The 17,973-nt window shown below is 35.5% G+C and overlaps 1 protein-coding gene across 1 annotated transcript in view; it reads right to left on the reverse strand.

The window, feature by feature from the left end:
• The window catches only part of LRP1B (LDL receptor related protein 1B), a 1,946,873-nt gene that overhangs the window by 1,003,035 nt on the left and 925,865 nt on the right, over positions 1 to 17,973 (reverse strand). Inside the window, exons 7-8 of the mRNA XM_063790432.1 lie at positions 16,213 to 16,332; positions 8,880 to 9,008 (exon numbers count right to left, since the gene is read on the reverse strand). Coding sequence (XP_063646502.1) covers positions 8,880 to 9,008; positions 16,213 to 16,332 — 249 coding nt within the window. The remainder of the gene's footprint in view (positions 1 to 8,879; positions 9,009 to 16,212; positions 16,333 to 17,973) is intronic.

Genomic DNA, 17,973 nt, shown 5'->3' on the forward strand with positions numbered 1-17,973 from the left:
GAAAATTGCTTCTAAGTAACTCCTATTTATAAAGTAATTTCAGTTTGAAAACATGGGTCCTTAGAAGAGCCACATTTAATATGGCTCCTAAAAGGGAAATACTGCCTCAGTATTTGAATATTTATTATCCATTCAACAAATACTTATTGAGCCTGGCTAGCTTCTGCCAGGGTCTAGATGCTAGCAATACAACAGTGAACAAAACTAACAAAATCTTTGCTTTTATAGAACTTAAATTTTAGTACATAAAAAAGATAATAAGCAAGTAAACAAATACGAATATTGTTTGGCAGTGATAAATTCTATGAAAGTGAGTACAGTATAGGAGTAATGAGGATGGGGGCTTATCTTTAGAGAGAGTAATCTAATTCAGAATGTATTTACAAAGTTATAAACAAAGGGTTTGAGAAAAAGAGTGCAGTGAAGGATGAATCCAATGTTTTGGCTTAAACAATTAGGTGAATTTGGAAACCTTACCAAGATGGAAAACTGAAGAAAGAGCATTGTTAGGATAGAAAATCAAAAGTTCATAGAGTTCGATATTTCTGTTAAATATCCAAATGGAGATATTGAATATATAATTGGATCTGTGAGTCTAGAGCCGTCATAACTGGTGATAAAAACTGGGGAGTCTCAGTCTCTTGATATTTTTTAAAGCCATGGCAGAGGGTAAGTTTTTAAGGCCATGATACAGGATGAAACATCCTAGGAAATCAATAAAAAGATGTCTAAAGGACTGAACGCTGAATCATGCCAAAAGTATTGGCAAATGAAGATAATAAAGCAAAGTAAACTGAGAAAAAAATGCCCAGTAAGGCAAGAACAAAATTTCAAGATTGTGCTGCTTTAAAAGGTAAAGTCTTCAAGGAGACAGTTGTCAGTTGTGTGCTTAAGACCGATAGTCAACTAATTAGGCAATGGGAGGTCACTGAAGACCTTGGCAATAGATATGACTGATAAGAATAATGTAAGATTCATTGAAGGCGATTAAAGAGCAGAGCAAAGGAAAGTGGAAAAGGAACAACACTCCATGAGTTTTTCTATGCAGGAAAAAGAAAAATGGAGAAGTAGCTGGACAGGAAAATAGGTTTAAAGGAAGTTGTTTTGCATCATCTTTACAACTTGCTTGTACGCTGGTGTGAATGACCTAAGAGAAAAGAAAATACCAGTGATTAAAGAAATAAATAAGACAATTATATGAGCCTAATCCTTGAACAGGTGAGAGAAGATAGGATCTGTATATATTTGCAGGATTGGCCTTTGATAGGAGAAATGTTAGTTTGTTTTCTAATTCAAATAAGAGGAAGATGGAACGATTAGTTCTAGATTCAAATAGACTAGTAGAGTTAATGGAGTTTGGGTGAGAAAATTCTCTTTTAATTACTTCTATTTTCTCAAGGAAATATGAAATAAGATCGTCACCTCACAATAAGGAGAAGGGAGGTAGATGTATGAAACTCATTATCTAGTGATGGGAAAAAGTAAAGGTCATTTAATATATTTCACTGTTGTCTGACAAGGATTTAAATATAAAATTTATAAGTAAGATCACAAATTTCTACTTTGCTATTATAAAGAGAGATTAAGTACTCTAAGTACTCAATCATTCTGATGTACCAAACTTCTAGCTACTTTATCAGCTATGTTCTTTGTAACTTGATGTTCTAAATATCCAAAGAGTACTAAGATATAATTTAATAATTTGGTGGGGATTATCTTTCGTGGGAGGCATAGACAGAGGCTGTGTGAGTCCTAAAAGAAATACACACATTTAAAAATGAAATCAATGCAACAGGTTTTCTCTTCTCAAGACTAAAATGATTTTAGGCATCCTGATTAGGGGAAATATGTGGAATATTAGTTATCTCTGTCAAAGGCAATTATGCTCTCCAGGGGAAGGAGTGCCCAAAGGGCATTCTCTAACTGCTTTTATTACCCCAGATTTTTTTTTTCAATCCCTGTTGATTGCAATTGATACAGAGGATGCCTTGAAGTCTCTGAAAAATCAATTTTTTTCTTAAAAAATGTCAAAATTATTCTGTCTACTCGGATTTTAAGGTTTTTTCCCTCCAAGGATTTCAATAGTGATATACTTTTATATTTTTCCCAGGTAAAGCAACAGAAAAATTATATACCTATGTACATTCTTGCCTCATCTATTTAAACATTTGTAATTTTTATAAATTTAAATGTGCTTCCTTTCTTTTTATTTTCATTAAAATGTCCAATTTTAAGAGAGAAAAAGAATTAATTGTAGAGGGTGATATAATTTCTCTCACATTCTAAATTGAGGATTTAATCAATAATTTGATAGCTAGTCTACAAAAAATTATTTAAAAAGCATGATAGAAATTTCTGCCTATCTGTTGTGCCATTTATAAAAGCAAAGTTTATTGACTGTCACACCTAGAGCCCATAAATACGGCCATGTAATTTTTCATACTCAAACACGGAAGTTCTCAGCCAGATTGCAATAAAAATATGTTATGAAGAAAATGGAAGACATGCTTTTTTTCCATGTCTGTTATTTTCTTAGACTAAGGGTAAATGAAAGGTGTCATGACACATAAAACACCATGGTTATGTCTCTGCTATCAATCTTGCAACTCTGCTTCTGGAAAGAAGACTAAAAATGTCAAAAAAGGTGCTAGACTGTAAAGATGATATCCCCTAGCATAAAAACAAAAACCAAAACCAACATAGAATATTCATGAGGAGATTTTGTACCCCAGCACTGACATACTCATTAACAGTGTTTGGAGAGGGAAAAAAAGTGTGTTGTATCATTTGGATAGTAAAAATTCCATCAGAAATCCTTGCCCTGTCCTGCCATGAAATGTGATTTCTAACTGAATGATTGGCCAGAAAAGATGTAGAGTAAAAATACTCCATAAAATAAAGAAATATTTTAATGGCCAGGCTACCGGTCCGGGATTCCAAAGGCAGGCTGGGAAGCTTTAGAATTTCTGTAGTACAGAGGCTTATTCAGTATAGTGTGATTGCAGATAGGGAAGCTTGTTCTCCAGCTGTATTTTCACAGCAAGCACACAGCTTTTACTAGGGTTGTATGTTTATTTGAGAGGGGAGTGGTCCTTGGTGGAGAGGACACACTTATGTAGATCATACAGTGCTTCTCAAACTACTGTTTGATGCCAATACTATACCAAAGCTAGAGTCAGCCCTGAGTAACAGGACAAAACTGGCCAAATATTCTATTCACCTTTGAATCTCTTGCAATCTTCTGACTCCTTTTATTGATCCCCAACATCCCAGTACCCTCATTTCGCTTCCTGAATGTTCTAGAAATTGCTAAAGCATCCAGCAAACATTTGTCAAGCACATACTCTGCTTCAGGCATTGAGCTACTTTTTTGCTACTTTCTCTTTACCACAGTGTTCCTAATTTCATGCACGCATACGTGATAGTAAAGCACAATAAATCTGTCATTACTACGCTGGTGCTGGTGACTAGGCTCACTCCTAGCCAATAGGTCTCATGCACTATCATGTCATCAAGTGCTATTTGAAGTTACGGCTCAATGAAATAATAACTTATGCAGGAATTAGAACTTTTGACTATCTAAAAAATAATGTAAAAAAAAAACCCTAAATGGTGAATCTTCATACATCAGTCATTCTACAAGAAGCCATTCTTAGCCACTGGTATACTGAAACAGATCTTATCCACTAGTCTCATAAGTTGTTAAAATTATTAAAACTTAATATGTTACCCTTCCTAAGAATAGATCTTAATATAAGATGCTTTAATAAAAGGCCAGGGAATAGTATTTTAATAGCTGAATTTCAGGCATTACTCAGTGGCTGATAAGAAGGTGATACTATGTGGCAGAGAATTCTTCCCCCACTACACATACACCTGCCAATTCTCCCACATGCAGAATCAGCCCTGGCAGCAAACCATGGGTAAATTCTCCGCCTCCCAAAAGAAAATTTTAAACTTATGTTAGTAGATGTTAAATCACCCTAGAGTTTTAAAGTAAGAGCCATAGGAAGTTACATTTTGTTTATTTTTTCTCTCTCTCTCTTTTCTTTTTAAGAATCATAGCAGAGGAAACAGCAAATGATATGAAAACGTTCCCTCCCCCCAACACTGTCTAGAAACATGCTTCCTTCAATTATACAGGGACTACAATTCCTGTTCTTACAACTAAGAGTCTCATTGCCTCAATAGTCTTCTGTTTGTTTTTTTCTCTAAATCAATGAACTGCAAATATAAGCTGTAATAGAATCCTGAAGTTTTTTAATAGGCTCTCTACTCTCACTGCTCCAATTACTCCATGGCAAAGAGGTACACTCTCAAAGGGCACCATTCGATGCACTGACTATAGAGTGATGATCATAAAATTAGTGTTTTTTATTTTACTATTGCTTCAGTGCAATCAGTAGAGCCCTAGGGGTTCAGGAGAATTTCTATGCTGGGATAAGTGCCTGTCTTCAGTGAGTGGTTAGGACACTGAAAAGTACAGTCCAATGAGTCTGAATTTATTAGGAGTAAAATTGCCAACAATTTGTAAGTTAAACACCATTGACTGTTATTTTTACTGTCACAAGTTCTACATGAGCCTGCTTTCAGCCCCAAGTTTTCACATTCAATACATATTTTATATCAAATTCAATAAAATCAATTAAAAAAAGTCAAATTTTAAAAATGTTTTTATTTTCATATTTGACAAGTCATTACTACAACTCTGTTCTCAAAAAATATATCAAAATGTGCAAGAAGTGTTACTGGGTACCTATACATGGTTATTTTTTATTTTTATTTATTATTATTTTTATTTTTTTTATATGACAAGTTCTAACATTTAATTAGAAAAATAGCTAGCTTTTGTGTAGGTGTCGTGGCTCACACATGTAATCTCAGCACTTTGGTAGGGCATGGCAGGAGGATTGTTTGAGGCCAGGAGTTCAAGACCAGCCTGGGCAACATAGAGAGATCCTGTGTGCACAAAAAATTTTTAAATTAGCTGGGCATGGTGGTTCGTGCCTGTGGTCTCAGCTACTCAAAGGCTGAGGTAGGAAAATGGCTTAAGCCTAGAAGTTTGAGGCTGCAGTGAGCTATGATCATGTCACTGCGCTCCAGCCTGAGCAATAGTGTGAGACTACATCTCTTAAAGAAAATAAATAAATAAATACACATTAATTACTAGCTTTTAATGTGTGTTCTATCATAAAGTAACAAATGCTCTCATAAAAATTTGTAGTCTTGTATGTCTCCTATAAAAAACTATTCAACTATGCATATTTAAGTTAAAATTACTTTAAAAAATATGTTTCAGACTTTTCTTTTGGAAATTACTTTTTTGAAGATAAAAAACACATAGCATCAAGTATTAAATTGCACTAGATTACCATTGAAGTTCCTCCCAACTCTGAAACAATTTATTCTTTATTTCATTAGTCAGAGTCAATCTTACTAAGTGTAGAAAGGAGAAAATTTGTCTGCATTACATGAATTAATAGGAATGAAAAGGCCTCCTGTCTAACATTAATCTCTTCCCCCATCTGCTGTAGTGTCTAAAATCTCCTCCCTTCAATACAATTATTTCTTAAAGATGCTCTTAAGGCTTATGAATTTTACTCGGGTTCAGGTATTATATTACAAAGGAGGAATACTCAATTAACTTAGATTAATTTACCTAATTGCTATCTATTGTCTTGAAAATAAGACCCCACTGGCAAGCTTTGGGGTGAATAGCAGGGAAGAGATCATGATATTGTTCTATGTTGCACTAGTTCAGCACCTTTAGAGGCAGCTTCCCAGCCGATTAACTCTGCCTCTCTCTGCCGTCACATAAAGGGCTATTTCTCAGGAACTTTTAATTCATCTATCATCTTGTACTGTCTTTGCAAAATCATATTCTTGGTCTAGTTCTAGCTTTCCAATGCATCGCTTTGGCTTGATATTTTTGTAGTATCCTTTCTTTCTAAAGTCTGGAGATCTTTTCCACATATCCATTGTCTTGGGCTAGGCCATTCGGGCCTTCCCTTGTTTTCCACACTACCCAGCTGCTGAGAGCCCTGGAACTCTGGCTTGTCGTGGAGGGAAAGTTAGGTTCTGGAGTCCAGTAGGGTAGAATTGTAAGGAAAAGAAGAGAAAAGAGAGGCCAATCTCAGCAGCCAGACAACTGAAAGAAGGACTGGCAGAGACTTAAGATGAACCTGGCTTAATTTATAACGTTTGTTTCTAGCACTTGTCAGATATAGCCACATTATTGCATAATAAAACTGCCATAAAAATTTTAAACCTGATTGCACTAACTGGAATTACATATAACTGAAGCCAAAAGTATCCTCTGGTTCACTTGCCATAAATATGAGAAAACTAAAGCTAAACAGGCAGTTTTTCTCTAAATTGTACAAATACATTGGTTCAAATATCCATGTGACCTTTAGAACTTGCCAGTGTTTGCTATAGACTTATGCTCATTCTAGCAACTCAGTTTCCTTAAACTATAAACCACAACAACATTCCCATGGTAACTGCGTATTTTTCAAATTTTGTAAGCTCACAATGTCATCAAGCAAAAGACCTAGAGGTGAAGAGATTTATGTATTCCATTATCAATTCTAGAGTCATCAAATTTCCTTGATGTAGTAGGACATTATCATGTTCCATCTTTTTCTGGTTGCATTCTATTATTGTAAGATAACCTACCTATGTAGAAAAAGAGGACGTGCTTCCTTTATAGGGTTTATTACATTACACTCTCTGTGTAGCACTAGTGTGTGGATCAATAGAAACAGCAAATAACAAGCCTTCCACTTCTATAGTTCATCAATATTTTACATCAGAACTCTGGGTGGTGGCAAAAAGGAAAACATAACCTGACCTAATTTTTCTCAAGGATTGCCTTATTTGAAATAGGACTTCATAAATCAAGTCAGTAATTCAAAGAAGTAAACTAAGAAGTAAAAGAGCGTTTAGCTGTTGTTGATATTTTGTAGATACATGTTTTCTAAATAATTAACCACACTATCTCTGGGAAATCATTGAAATCATAACATGAGGTTATGTGTAAAGAGAAACAACTGCAGCTTGCTTAACTAGTCTAGTCTTTTGCCCAGTGTGGTTTCAGAGAAGAAATTTCATGCTTAATTTACCAATTTCTAATAAGGGAGGGTGAGGGCACCCATTAATTCATCAATACATCATAATTTGAAAATGCCTGATATGAAACTACTTTTGGAGGAAGTTAGAAGAAGCCAGATGGAATATTCTGTATAGTACTTCCTTATGTTATTTTCAAGCTAATTCACTCCACAAAATAATTAGCATTATCTTATTGTGACTAGTGAATCTCAAAGCTATTTCATTAGCCAATCAACAATACTTACTGATTGTTTACTTACTGAGTAGGCTGAAAACTGTGTAGAAACTACAGGCTTTATTTGCAGGTTAGCAGTAAAAGGCAGTTTTGAAACATGAAATGTAAGCACTTAAGAGTGGAGCACTCATTTTAGTAATTTTAATTAGCAAGACAAGTTTATTCTCTTTCCTTTTCCTTTTTTCCATCCTGCCCTCCTTCCTTCCTTCTTCCCCTTTTTCCCACAAATATTTATTGAGAACCTATGTGTTCTAGGCAATGATCAGTACTGAGTAAATAACAGTAAACAAATCCAACAAGTTCTGTACCGTCAAAATGCTTATATTATTCTGGAGAAATCCTGTGACAAATATACATAAATGAATTAATTTCAAATGGCAATGCTATAAAGAAAATAAAACTGGGAAATTATATAGTGATAGAGTAGGTATGCATAAATAACATTGGAAAATAACTTGGTGATGTAGAGGGTATATACCATGAAATAGAATGAATTGGGAAGGTCACTCTGAATATTGACATTTTAGCTGAGACTCAAGTGATAAGGAGGCTACATTAATGTGAATATCACAGGAAAAATCATTTCAAGCAGATAAAAAGGCAACACGGTTGAAGAAGGACAAGGACACAAGTGTGCTGGCATCGATGATGAAACAAGAGCAGTGGAAGATCAGACACTGGAAAGGGAAATGATACCAGGCCATTAGGCCCTTAGAGATCCTGTGAGGAGTTTAGATTTTATTTTCAAGGTAGGTGAAAGTTATTGGGAGATTTGAAGCAAAAGAACAACATGATTTGGTTTATGTTTTAGTAGTAAATCACTTTATTATATAAATAATTAATTTTGGAGGTGAAGCAGAAGCTCACAGAACCCAGTTAGGAAACTATCATAGTAGTCCAGGAGAGAGGATAGGTAATTCAAATCAATTAATCCATATCTTTTGAACAGATTTTTGCTAATTAGAAACTTCCTGTAATAGGCTGGGCACTGCGGCTCAGTGCCTATAATCCCAGCACTTTGGGAGGCCTTGGTGGGTGAATCGCCTGAGGCCAGGAGTTTGAGACCAGCCTGGCCAACATGGTGAGACCCTGTCTCTACTAAAAATGCAAAAATTAGCCAGGTATGGTGGTGTGTGCCTGTAGTCCCAGCTACTTGGGAGGCTGAGGCAGGAGAATTGCCTGAACCTGGGAGGCAGAGGTTGAAGTGAGCTGAGATTGTGCCATTGCACTCCAGCTCCAGCCTGGGTGACAGAGACTCCATCTCAAAGAAAAAAAAGAAAGGAAGGAAGGAAGGAAGGAAGGAAGGAAGGAATTTCATTTTTGGAAGGAGTAATGGAAGGAGTTTTATAATGATTAGTGACAACTGAAAGAATTGCTCTGGATTCCTAACTATAGAGAAGTGTATTAAAATGAAAGAAAATCTCTCTCTTCAAAGTCCATATTTCTGCTATGCCACATCTCTAATGAAAAAGAATTGTAAAAAGGAAACAAGTAATTCTGGAAAGACAAAAAATAAATGGTCATAACTTACCAATTTTAGCCTTGCAAGATCTGTTGTCTGGCTGCATTAGGTAGCCTTCCACACAACTGCAAGTGTAGGATCCATGTGTGTTTCTGCAGGTCTGGCTGCATGTACCATAAACAGCACATTCATCTTGATCTAAAAGGAAAATTGGCATCATTTCTAAGCAGCTTTATCTTGGGCACTTTTTTTTCTCCTTGAAGAAAATATTGTTTTTGAACTTTGGAAATAGACTATTAAGGAAAAGCCAATTCCAATAAGTCTTTTCAAAACCACACTAACTAAAAATTAAGATTTTTGCTGCCTTAATATTTACAGAGATAAAACATCAAACAATATCAAATCATGTATTTTAAAAGAAGATTATTTGCATTTGTGATAGTCAGGCTAGAAGTCTTCGGATATTTTTGCAAAGGTACAAAATGCACTCCAATTATTATTTGTTGAATATTTCCAGTGTTTATGACACTGACTTTTTCACTGTTTTAACAAAGAATTAGACTAGTAACATGGTTTTTAATCAACAGATTAAATAAGAGTTCTGAGCCACACTATGCAAATCACACTCACTACTTTAAAGAGAGGAAACTATTAAGCACACCTATTGAAAAATAAAGATTTTTGTCTTAAATAAATTTCATTTTAATATCTGTAGTCCTCTACAGATATTAAATTAAATTAGATTGCTAATTAGAAACTTCCTGTAATAGGCTGGGCACTGCGGCTCACGCCTGTAATCCCAGCACTTTGGGAGGCCTTGGTGGGTGAATCACCTGAGGCCAGGAGTTTGAGACCAGCCTGGCCAACATGGTGAGACCCTGTCTCTACTAAAAATGCAAAAATTAGCCAGGCGCGGTGGTGTGTGCCTGTACCCCTTCATTCTATTCCTCTACCCCTTCATTCTGTTTTCTCTATATACTTCCTTCCTCTGGTATCCAGTTCAAATCTTTATGAACAACAGATACTCAATGATTCTTAACTGACCAAACAAAAAGGCATCCTGTCAGTAGTTAGTTATTTAGACAAAGGTATATTCAGCCTGTTTTATGTACGAAGCACTGTACTGATCCCTGCAGAAGACAAAATCAATAAAATATGGTCCCTACCCCTGAGTAAGACGAGTCTAGAGAAATATAATTATGATACTATACATTTCCTTATAATAGGGGTATACTCGAGTTATGATAGAAACAGGGAAGTCAAACTGCTTAGGATTAGAAGGGGAATCTTAAGTGAAGACTTCATATTAAACAGTGTGAAGCATGATCTGGCTTTCCTCAGACTAAGCGGAAAGGGACATTTCAGTTCATCAAAATGGCGTGTGAACGGTATTGGGATGGCATCATGGGGATTTCAAAGAAGAAGCATAAGGAGTCAAATGAAGCAAGGGTGTGTGAAGGAAAGCAGCAGAAGAGATGAAACTGGGAAAGTACTTTGGGAGCCAGATAATGAAGATATTTGTATGCTGAACTAAAAGACTGTACATTACACATTGGCATTGGGAAAGCATTAATTAGATGGGCTACATGGTCAGCTTTGCATTTTAAAACTAAAAACACTCATATGAAATAAAGGCTTTGGTAAATGTGGAGAAAGGATCCTAGAAAATTAGATATGTGCTAATTTTATCCAAGAAATTGTCTTTTGAAGTTATATTTTGAACTAAGTCAGTGGCAGTGGAAATGAAGAGGAAATAGACTCAAGTGTGTAAGAAGTAGAATAGACAACATTTGAAAAATGATTGGATGTGACAGAAGTGAAAATTGATCAAATTTTGAAATAGAGGATGTAAGAAGTATAGATTTGAATGGCTCTATCATGGGAGGAGATAACGAATTTGATTTCACTGTGTTAAATTTGAGGTGTCTGTAGGGCAGCCTTGAGTAAATGTGTAATGATAAGCAATTGAAAAATGGAACTGTTAATATAGGGTGAGATCTGTTCTGGAGTATATGGAAGTCAATAGCATATATATAATAGATTTTAAAAATAGGAGAGGGATATTTCTCACAGAGGAAGAGGAGAAGAGAAAAACTTAGCTAGTGCAAAATACTCTAGGATACCAAAGTGGAAAGGGCAGTCAAGAAAGAGGAATCAGGGTGGGACGCAGTGGCTGAGGCCTGTATTCCTAGCACTTTCGTAGGCCAAGGCGGGCAGATTACTTGAGTCCAGAAGTTTGCGATCAGCACGGCCAACATGGCGAAGCCCTTTCTCCACTAAAAATACAAAAATTAGCCAGGCATGGTGGTGTACACTTGTTGTCCCAGCTACTCAGGCAGCTGAGGCATGAGAATTGCTTGAACCTAGGAGGTGGAGGTTGCAGTGAGTCGAGATTGCACACTGCACTCCAGCCTGGGTGATAAGGCTCTGTCTCAAAATAAAATAAAAATAATAATAATAAAACAGAAAGAAAGAAAGAGGAGTCCTACAGTCTCCTGTGAAGGAAAATTCATGACTACTGTAAGAAAAAAATAAGAAATGAGAGCTTTTCTGGAATATCAGAATGTTCAAAAGGGTTATATGCAATGCATGAATCCAATAAGATAAAGATTAAAATTCCCATTTAGATTCAGTAATTAGGACATTATTGTACTGATGTTGATGTAATGTAGGGAAAGAAGGGGACATAGTCACAAATGGAAGACTGATCTTAAATGGAACTTGCTTTTTACTGAGTCCTTAAATGGGATAAAATACACAAACTTAGACCTATTAACAGAGTTTTGTCCTCATGACTTGGGAATGATGACTGAAGATAATTTGGGACTCCTGTAAATAATTCTGGAGAAAGGGGGTGAGAAAAAAAGAAACAGAAAAATGAAGAGGGGAGCAAAAGATAACAGGATGGATTGAAGCTGTGGTATTAAGTGGGTTAAACTGATGTGACATAATTAAAATATATCTTTGGCCTTTGTTCACAGTGCTTGGCACAGAGCTCCTAAAATACTTGGAATTTTTTGAGTAATAGGATTGTCTTTCGGTGTTCATAAAGAGCTCCTCTAGAATACACCCGAGCCTATGCTAATGAGGTGACTCAGGGTGGGGCCCCTAGGTAGTCTCAGACTGGGGGCTGGTCATGAAAATACCAAACAGTGGATTAGAGTGTGGAAACTTTCAGCCCCATCTCCTGACCTCCAGTGGGAAGAAAGGGAACTAGGGGTTGGGCTAAAAAAAACTCTTGAACAAACAGGCTTGGAGAGCTTCCATTTTGGTGAAGACATTGAGCCCCTGGAGGATAAGGTGCCTAGAGAGGGCATAGAAGCTTCCCTCTCCCACCTTCCCCTTCCTTGCCCTATGCATCACTTCCATTTGGCTGTTGCATCCTTTATAATAAACTAACAAACATAAGGAAAATATTTCCTTGAGATCTGTGAGTTGTTATAGTGAATGACTACATCTGAGGAGAGGGCTGTAGGAATGCTCACATTTATAACTGGTTGGTTCAGAGGTATAGGTGAGTCCTGGAACTTGCATCTGGTACCTGAGTCTTGCAGTACTAGGTCCTTAACCCATGCAGTCTACGCTACCTCTGGATAATGTCAGAATTGAGTTGAATTGAACTGTTGGACACCCAGTTAGTATTAGAGAATTAGATAATTTATGTGGAAAAATACCACCCAATTGTTATCAGAGTGATATGACAATAAAGAAACCTCAACTGGCATGTTAAAAAATCCCCAGCGGAGGGGTAACATAAGGGTTTCAATATAGGGATGTCTAAAATTACATTTGAAATTATTTGTGTGTTGTGATATAAAACCTTTTCCTACTAAGTCTTCAGTAAATCTTACTACATATACAAATTGTCTTGTTTGCATGGATTTTATAATTGTGGAAACTCTAGGAAAAGAGCTGAGTTTTACTTCTGGGTTGAGGGGTATGGGGTGGAGAAAATCCATATATAATCTCAAAATGATACATAAATAGGAAGATGGAGTTTGGAGTCAAGATCATAAAGAATATAGAAGCTCTGAAAAACTGCAGAGATGCTGAGAAGCCTCTAACAGTCCTTTGAAAATAAAAGTGAGGGTTTTAACCAGTCTTAACTAGACTTTAAGGGAAAAGAGATATTTAAAGTTCTTTATGAAAATTATAGGATGAGAAACCAGATAGCAGTAAATGGAGGAATGAAGTGAAAATAAGATAATTGGGAAAGTAAACGTAGTTGATTGTTAAAGTTTGTGGATAATAAAGGAGGAGGGGATGGGAATGATGGCTATAGGAAGAGATAGGATATAAAGTGGATATTTGTTGTGAGTATTTCTAGTTTCGTTTTTGTTTTCTTTCAGAATACAACAAATGTGAGAATATTTATTGACTACAGTGATAGCCAGCGGAAATGTAGTGCTTAAAGGTATATAAGAAAGAGGTAGAAATTGATAGACCAATGGACCAAGTTGAGACAAAAGTTTGGGTGAGTGGGACTTTAAATATGTATGAAAAAAGACTAGAAGAAGTAAAGTTCTTCTGAAATGACAGCAAAACAAGCATGGGTGGATATACAAGTAAATAGTGAGAAGAGAAAGAGTAATTTGAAGAAGTAATACAAGATGGCACCCAGAAAATAAAGGCAGTGACTGTGACAAAAGAGAATAGATTAAGAAAACATATTTTGAGAGAATAAAGAAGAAATTGAAACGAATGGTCAAGGGCACTGTAGCAGAAGCTGTCTGCTCATATCCCTCAGATTGTTCATGTGATTCTACAATCATAGGGATCTTTATCTGTGCCTGAGCATACTTCCAAACCCTCCTTCCTCTCCCACCAGAAGCTCTGCCAGGACTCAGGGCCTGTTAAGTTTCCAGGAGGGTAAAGTCATCTCCAACACAAAAACAAAAACAAATTTGCTCTTCAGAAATTGGTGTATAAATGCCTGAGTTCCCTTGTCTCTCATGCTAGAGAGTTGTGCCACACACTTAAGCTTCAGTCACCCTTTGTTGTAGCTGGCTTAATTGCTCCAACTATGGGGTTGCCTTTCTCCTGTATCCTCTCACCCCCACCACCCCCCACCCCCTAAAAAAAAAAAAGGAAAGAAAAGAAAAAGAGAAAGCTACAATGGCAAATAAAGGAAAACATTCAGTGAATCCTTGTTTCAGAGTTGACTTCTGCGAATATCCAAGCTAAGAAAAGAGCTTACCATGAGAAAGCAAAAATATTGCTGAGTAGCATAAGACAATTTAAATTGTGAAACTCTGCATTTGTAAGGCATTCATAAACTCAGGTTTCTTCAGAGTCACATAACAGCCAGCAATCATGGATGGCTCATTTGAAGTAAATACTTTTGGTGATAGAAAAAATACAGCGTTTGGAGCTAAGTCTACAGTAATACTGAATGAAATTAAGGCTTGCATTTGGTAAAGTCTGTCCCTGATGGCAGTAATAATTCTTATCTAGTTTCACAGATTTTTCAACTTTAATATTATTGGTTTCTATTTCAGTTTTTTGGATATGATTATGCTGTTCAGGAGAGCAATATGATCAATTATCTCTTTTCTTCTTTCTACTTAACCAGAATGCACTGAGGTGGAACTCCACAACATTGACTACAAAGGAATAGGCATACCATCACTTGCAATGCTGCCTTCTTTTCTCCTTTAAAGACAGAGGGCTACCTGGAAATACAGTTTTGAGAAAGCCTAATGATGCTCAGACTTGGCTCTCAAGGAGTATAGAGAAAGTACAAAGATCTCCTCTCCCACTGTGACTTCTAAAATGATTGCTGTGCAATTCTTCACTAATGTTCCACAGAAGAAATTAATTACTGTTGTGTTTGTTTTTACGTGCTTAATTAAACACATAAAAGCAATTAATTAACACTCAGGAATCTACGTATTTAACTCAGCTCCACCCTTGCAAAAGGAACTGCAGAGCTTGATTACTACACGAGTCAGGTGTAGTAAATGAGTGAGAAGAATGCAGAATAGGTATCTAAGCCAAACACGTACGAATGGCAAGGGCTGTTTGGAAGTGGAAAGAGCACGAATGTTCAATGGCATCATCCATGTCTGGCACCATTTTTATCTGGCTGATTTCTGTGATTATGAGGCATCTACCATTGCCTTTATTTTCCAGAACATCTGAACTTTTGTGTGCAATTTTCTGATTTTCAAATGTTGTCTTAAAATGACATAATGACATGAGTCAAATAAATATGAGAGTTTGGCCTCCCTGTGGTCAGATTATGCAGTCTCTGGGTCTGATAAACACTTGATAATAAATGTTTTTTTTATAAAATTGGTATTATACACAAAGCAAACAACAAACTAAAATTCAATTCCCAAATGTAACTGAAAAGTCAATGAGCCTCTTCAGGATAAGACTAAGTGGGCTCTGCAGATATGAGTTTCAGTCCCAATTCTACTACTAAGAAGATGTGCGGACTTAAGTCAATGAACTATCAGGATCTCATTTTTGTCATTAAGATTTTAAACAATTATCTCATGAATTTTTTCAAATTTAAGATTCTAAGGTAAAAGTGATAATATTGGAGCAAAGATTTGAAGTAATCAGCAAAGCACTCATTTCTTTGGAAAGTATTCTATTTATTAGTGGCTCTGGCAATGCAGCTATCCCCTGACATACACACACACACACACACACACACGCGGAAGGAAAGAGAGAGGCAGAGAGAGAGAGACATATGCTATATTATAGATTAGAAATATTATATGTAGATATAGATATAGATAGATTCTAAGTATCATACAAAGCAATGCATTTAACCTTGTGGATATGTTATATATACATATTAATATATGTATAATTGGAATCAACTGAATGGAAAGGTAACCTAAAATTCTTCAGAATTCACGAAGGGAGTCATTTTGGAGGATAAATATTTGCTATAAAGCATTCACGAAAGCAAGAATCCAGACATTTAAAATAAATCAATATTTATGTTCATTATTACATTATTATTGCTATGGTTAAAATGCCAGCTGCCAGAATAACCAAGGCAAAAATTATAAAGAACATTACATGATTAGTAATTATTAACCTAATGTAGTTAATAACACATGTCTACTAGACTGCAGCTATATAACAGCCATACAACATATAGGAAGTTAAAATAATTAGATCAATGTGTTAGTAGTTAACCCAAACATTTCCAATTGTTGACATTTCCCAAGTTTGAAATTACTGCAAAAAAGTTGAAATTTGAGAGTCATAAACTTACAATAATGTTTATGTTTTTGTTGGGGGGGCAACTTTTAAATCTCAAGAAAGAAAAGTTAACATAAACACTGTAGAGCACATGGTAGGTGCTCAAAGATGTCTTCTTACATTTCTGTTAACTAAGCCTCTATAAACAAAATTTGATGGTGTTATATGTTTTACTTACCTTTACAGCTTCTCCCATCTTCTGTTATTTCGAAGCCATCCTCACAGTAACATCTTGTACTATTTCTGACCATTGTACATTTATACTGACAATTCAGCTGTTGGCAATTGGATAACAGTTCTGTAGACAAAAAACAAATATATTCTCTATATTTAACTGTATATGTTAATAGTTTGTATTTCTCAGTGTACAATCCTTACACTATAGTCTCGATTGTTCTCCCAGAAAGTTTATATGATTGGTCTAGAAAAAAATATTTACCTAAAATATGTTAGTTTACATTTGCTTGAATTATTGTAAATAAAATTCGAGATCAATCTGTTTGGTCTCCCGCTTTTTAGCTTATTACTGTGTTCACAGTCACAAAACCTTTCAAATTTTGGTAAATTAAATTATTTCAAGAGGAAAGATGTCAACTCAGCGGTTGATTTTGCCATCTATGTCTTTCCTATCTGACACATCAATTGATTTTCTATCTTTTGAGAGCTTGTTTTGATTTACTAATCCATGTGTAACCTTCATAGCAATCAATGTGAATATATCTCATCTCAATATTTTATTTTTCTTTGGTAGAAAAATATTAGAGAAATACTGAACATAATATATTTCATTATATCTGAACTATTTGAGAAAAGACATGATTAAAGCAAAAGTTAGCAAACCTTCAGAGCAAATTAGGATTGAATATGATAAAAGCATGAAATAGAGATGAAGTGACAGGAGCACATTTATTGCACAAACAATCGCTAACAGAAATAAGATTCGCTAAACTAGATAAATATTGGATAGAAGCATGACTGTCTGAAAATAGGGGTATAAATAGATTGCTATGATACTGTTGTTTTTACTCTTTTCCCCAGAAAGGCAAATAAGGGTTTTGAAGATCAAAGTTAAATGATTCAAAATACATTGATATTTGCCAAGAGTTTAGCTGGTGCTACAGAAATAAAATCAAATTATAATTAAAAAATAAAAGCCCAATATGTAAAAGAACACCTGAAACATTCCAAACTGAACATTGGGTATTGTATTATAAATGTAATTCTCTATAGTATATCCTTAGTTCAATTACTGTTCAGCATTCTCATACAATTATTTCACACATCTTCACTTCTTAAAACTGCAAACCTCCTTCCTAATATTCTGTCATATATGATGATCCTGCTTCTTACTTCTTTGAGAAAACTGAAGCAATCAGAAGAGATTTTCCAGATTTATACTCCATTTCTATCCACATCTGCATATACTGCTTCTCCTTGGATTTCACAGTTAGTTGAATTCATAATCAAAGCTCCAACCCAACATCATATGTAAAAATCCCATCCCCTCTCACCTAGTCAAGGATATCACTTCAGCAGTGCTACACTTTGTGTTCATAGAATCAGTTCAAAATTGGCTTGAATCTATAAGCTATTGTAATGTGATATTTATTGAGCACATAGTCAATGCTAATCACTCTGCTACAGTTCCACAGATGCAAAATTCATTAAAAAAAATTACAATATGAGTGTGGAAGTGAGTGGGATTAAGTGGACAGAACAACAATATAAAACAATGTTTATAAATCATAGTAGCAAAACACATATGCTAAATAAAAGCACAAGTGGTAGGATGTAGAAAGATTCATCTAGAAGCTGAATATGCAGGAAGATATCTGAGAAAGAGTTGTAGAAGAAGTTGAATTTGAGTTGGGACTTAAAAGTATGAGAGTTTGGATAGACAAAATTAATGAGAATGTAGCCTAGGTAAAGAGGACAATAT

The sequence above is a fragment of the Pan troglodytes genome, chromosome 13 (assembly GCF_028858775.2).
Source record: "Pan troglodytes isolate AG18354 chromosome 13, NHGRI_mPanTro3-v2.0_pri, whole genome shotgun sequence".
In the NCBI taxonomy this organism is placed as follows: domain Eukaryota; kingdom Metazoa; phylum Chordata; class Mammalia; order Primates; family Hominidae; genus Pan; species Pan troglodytes.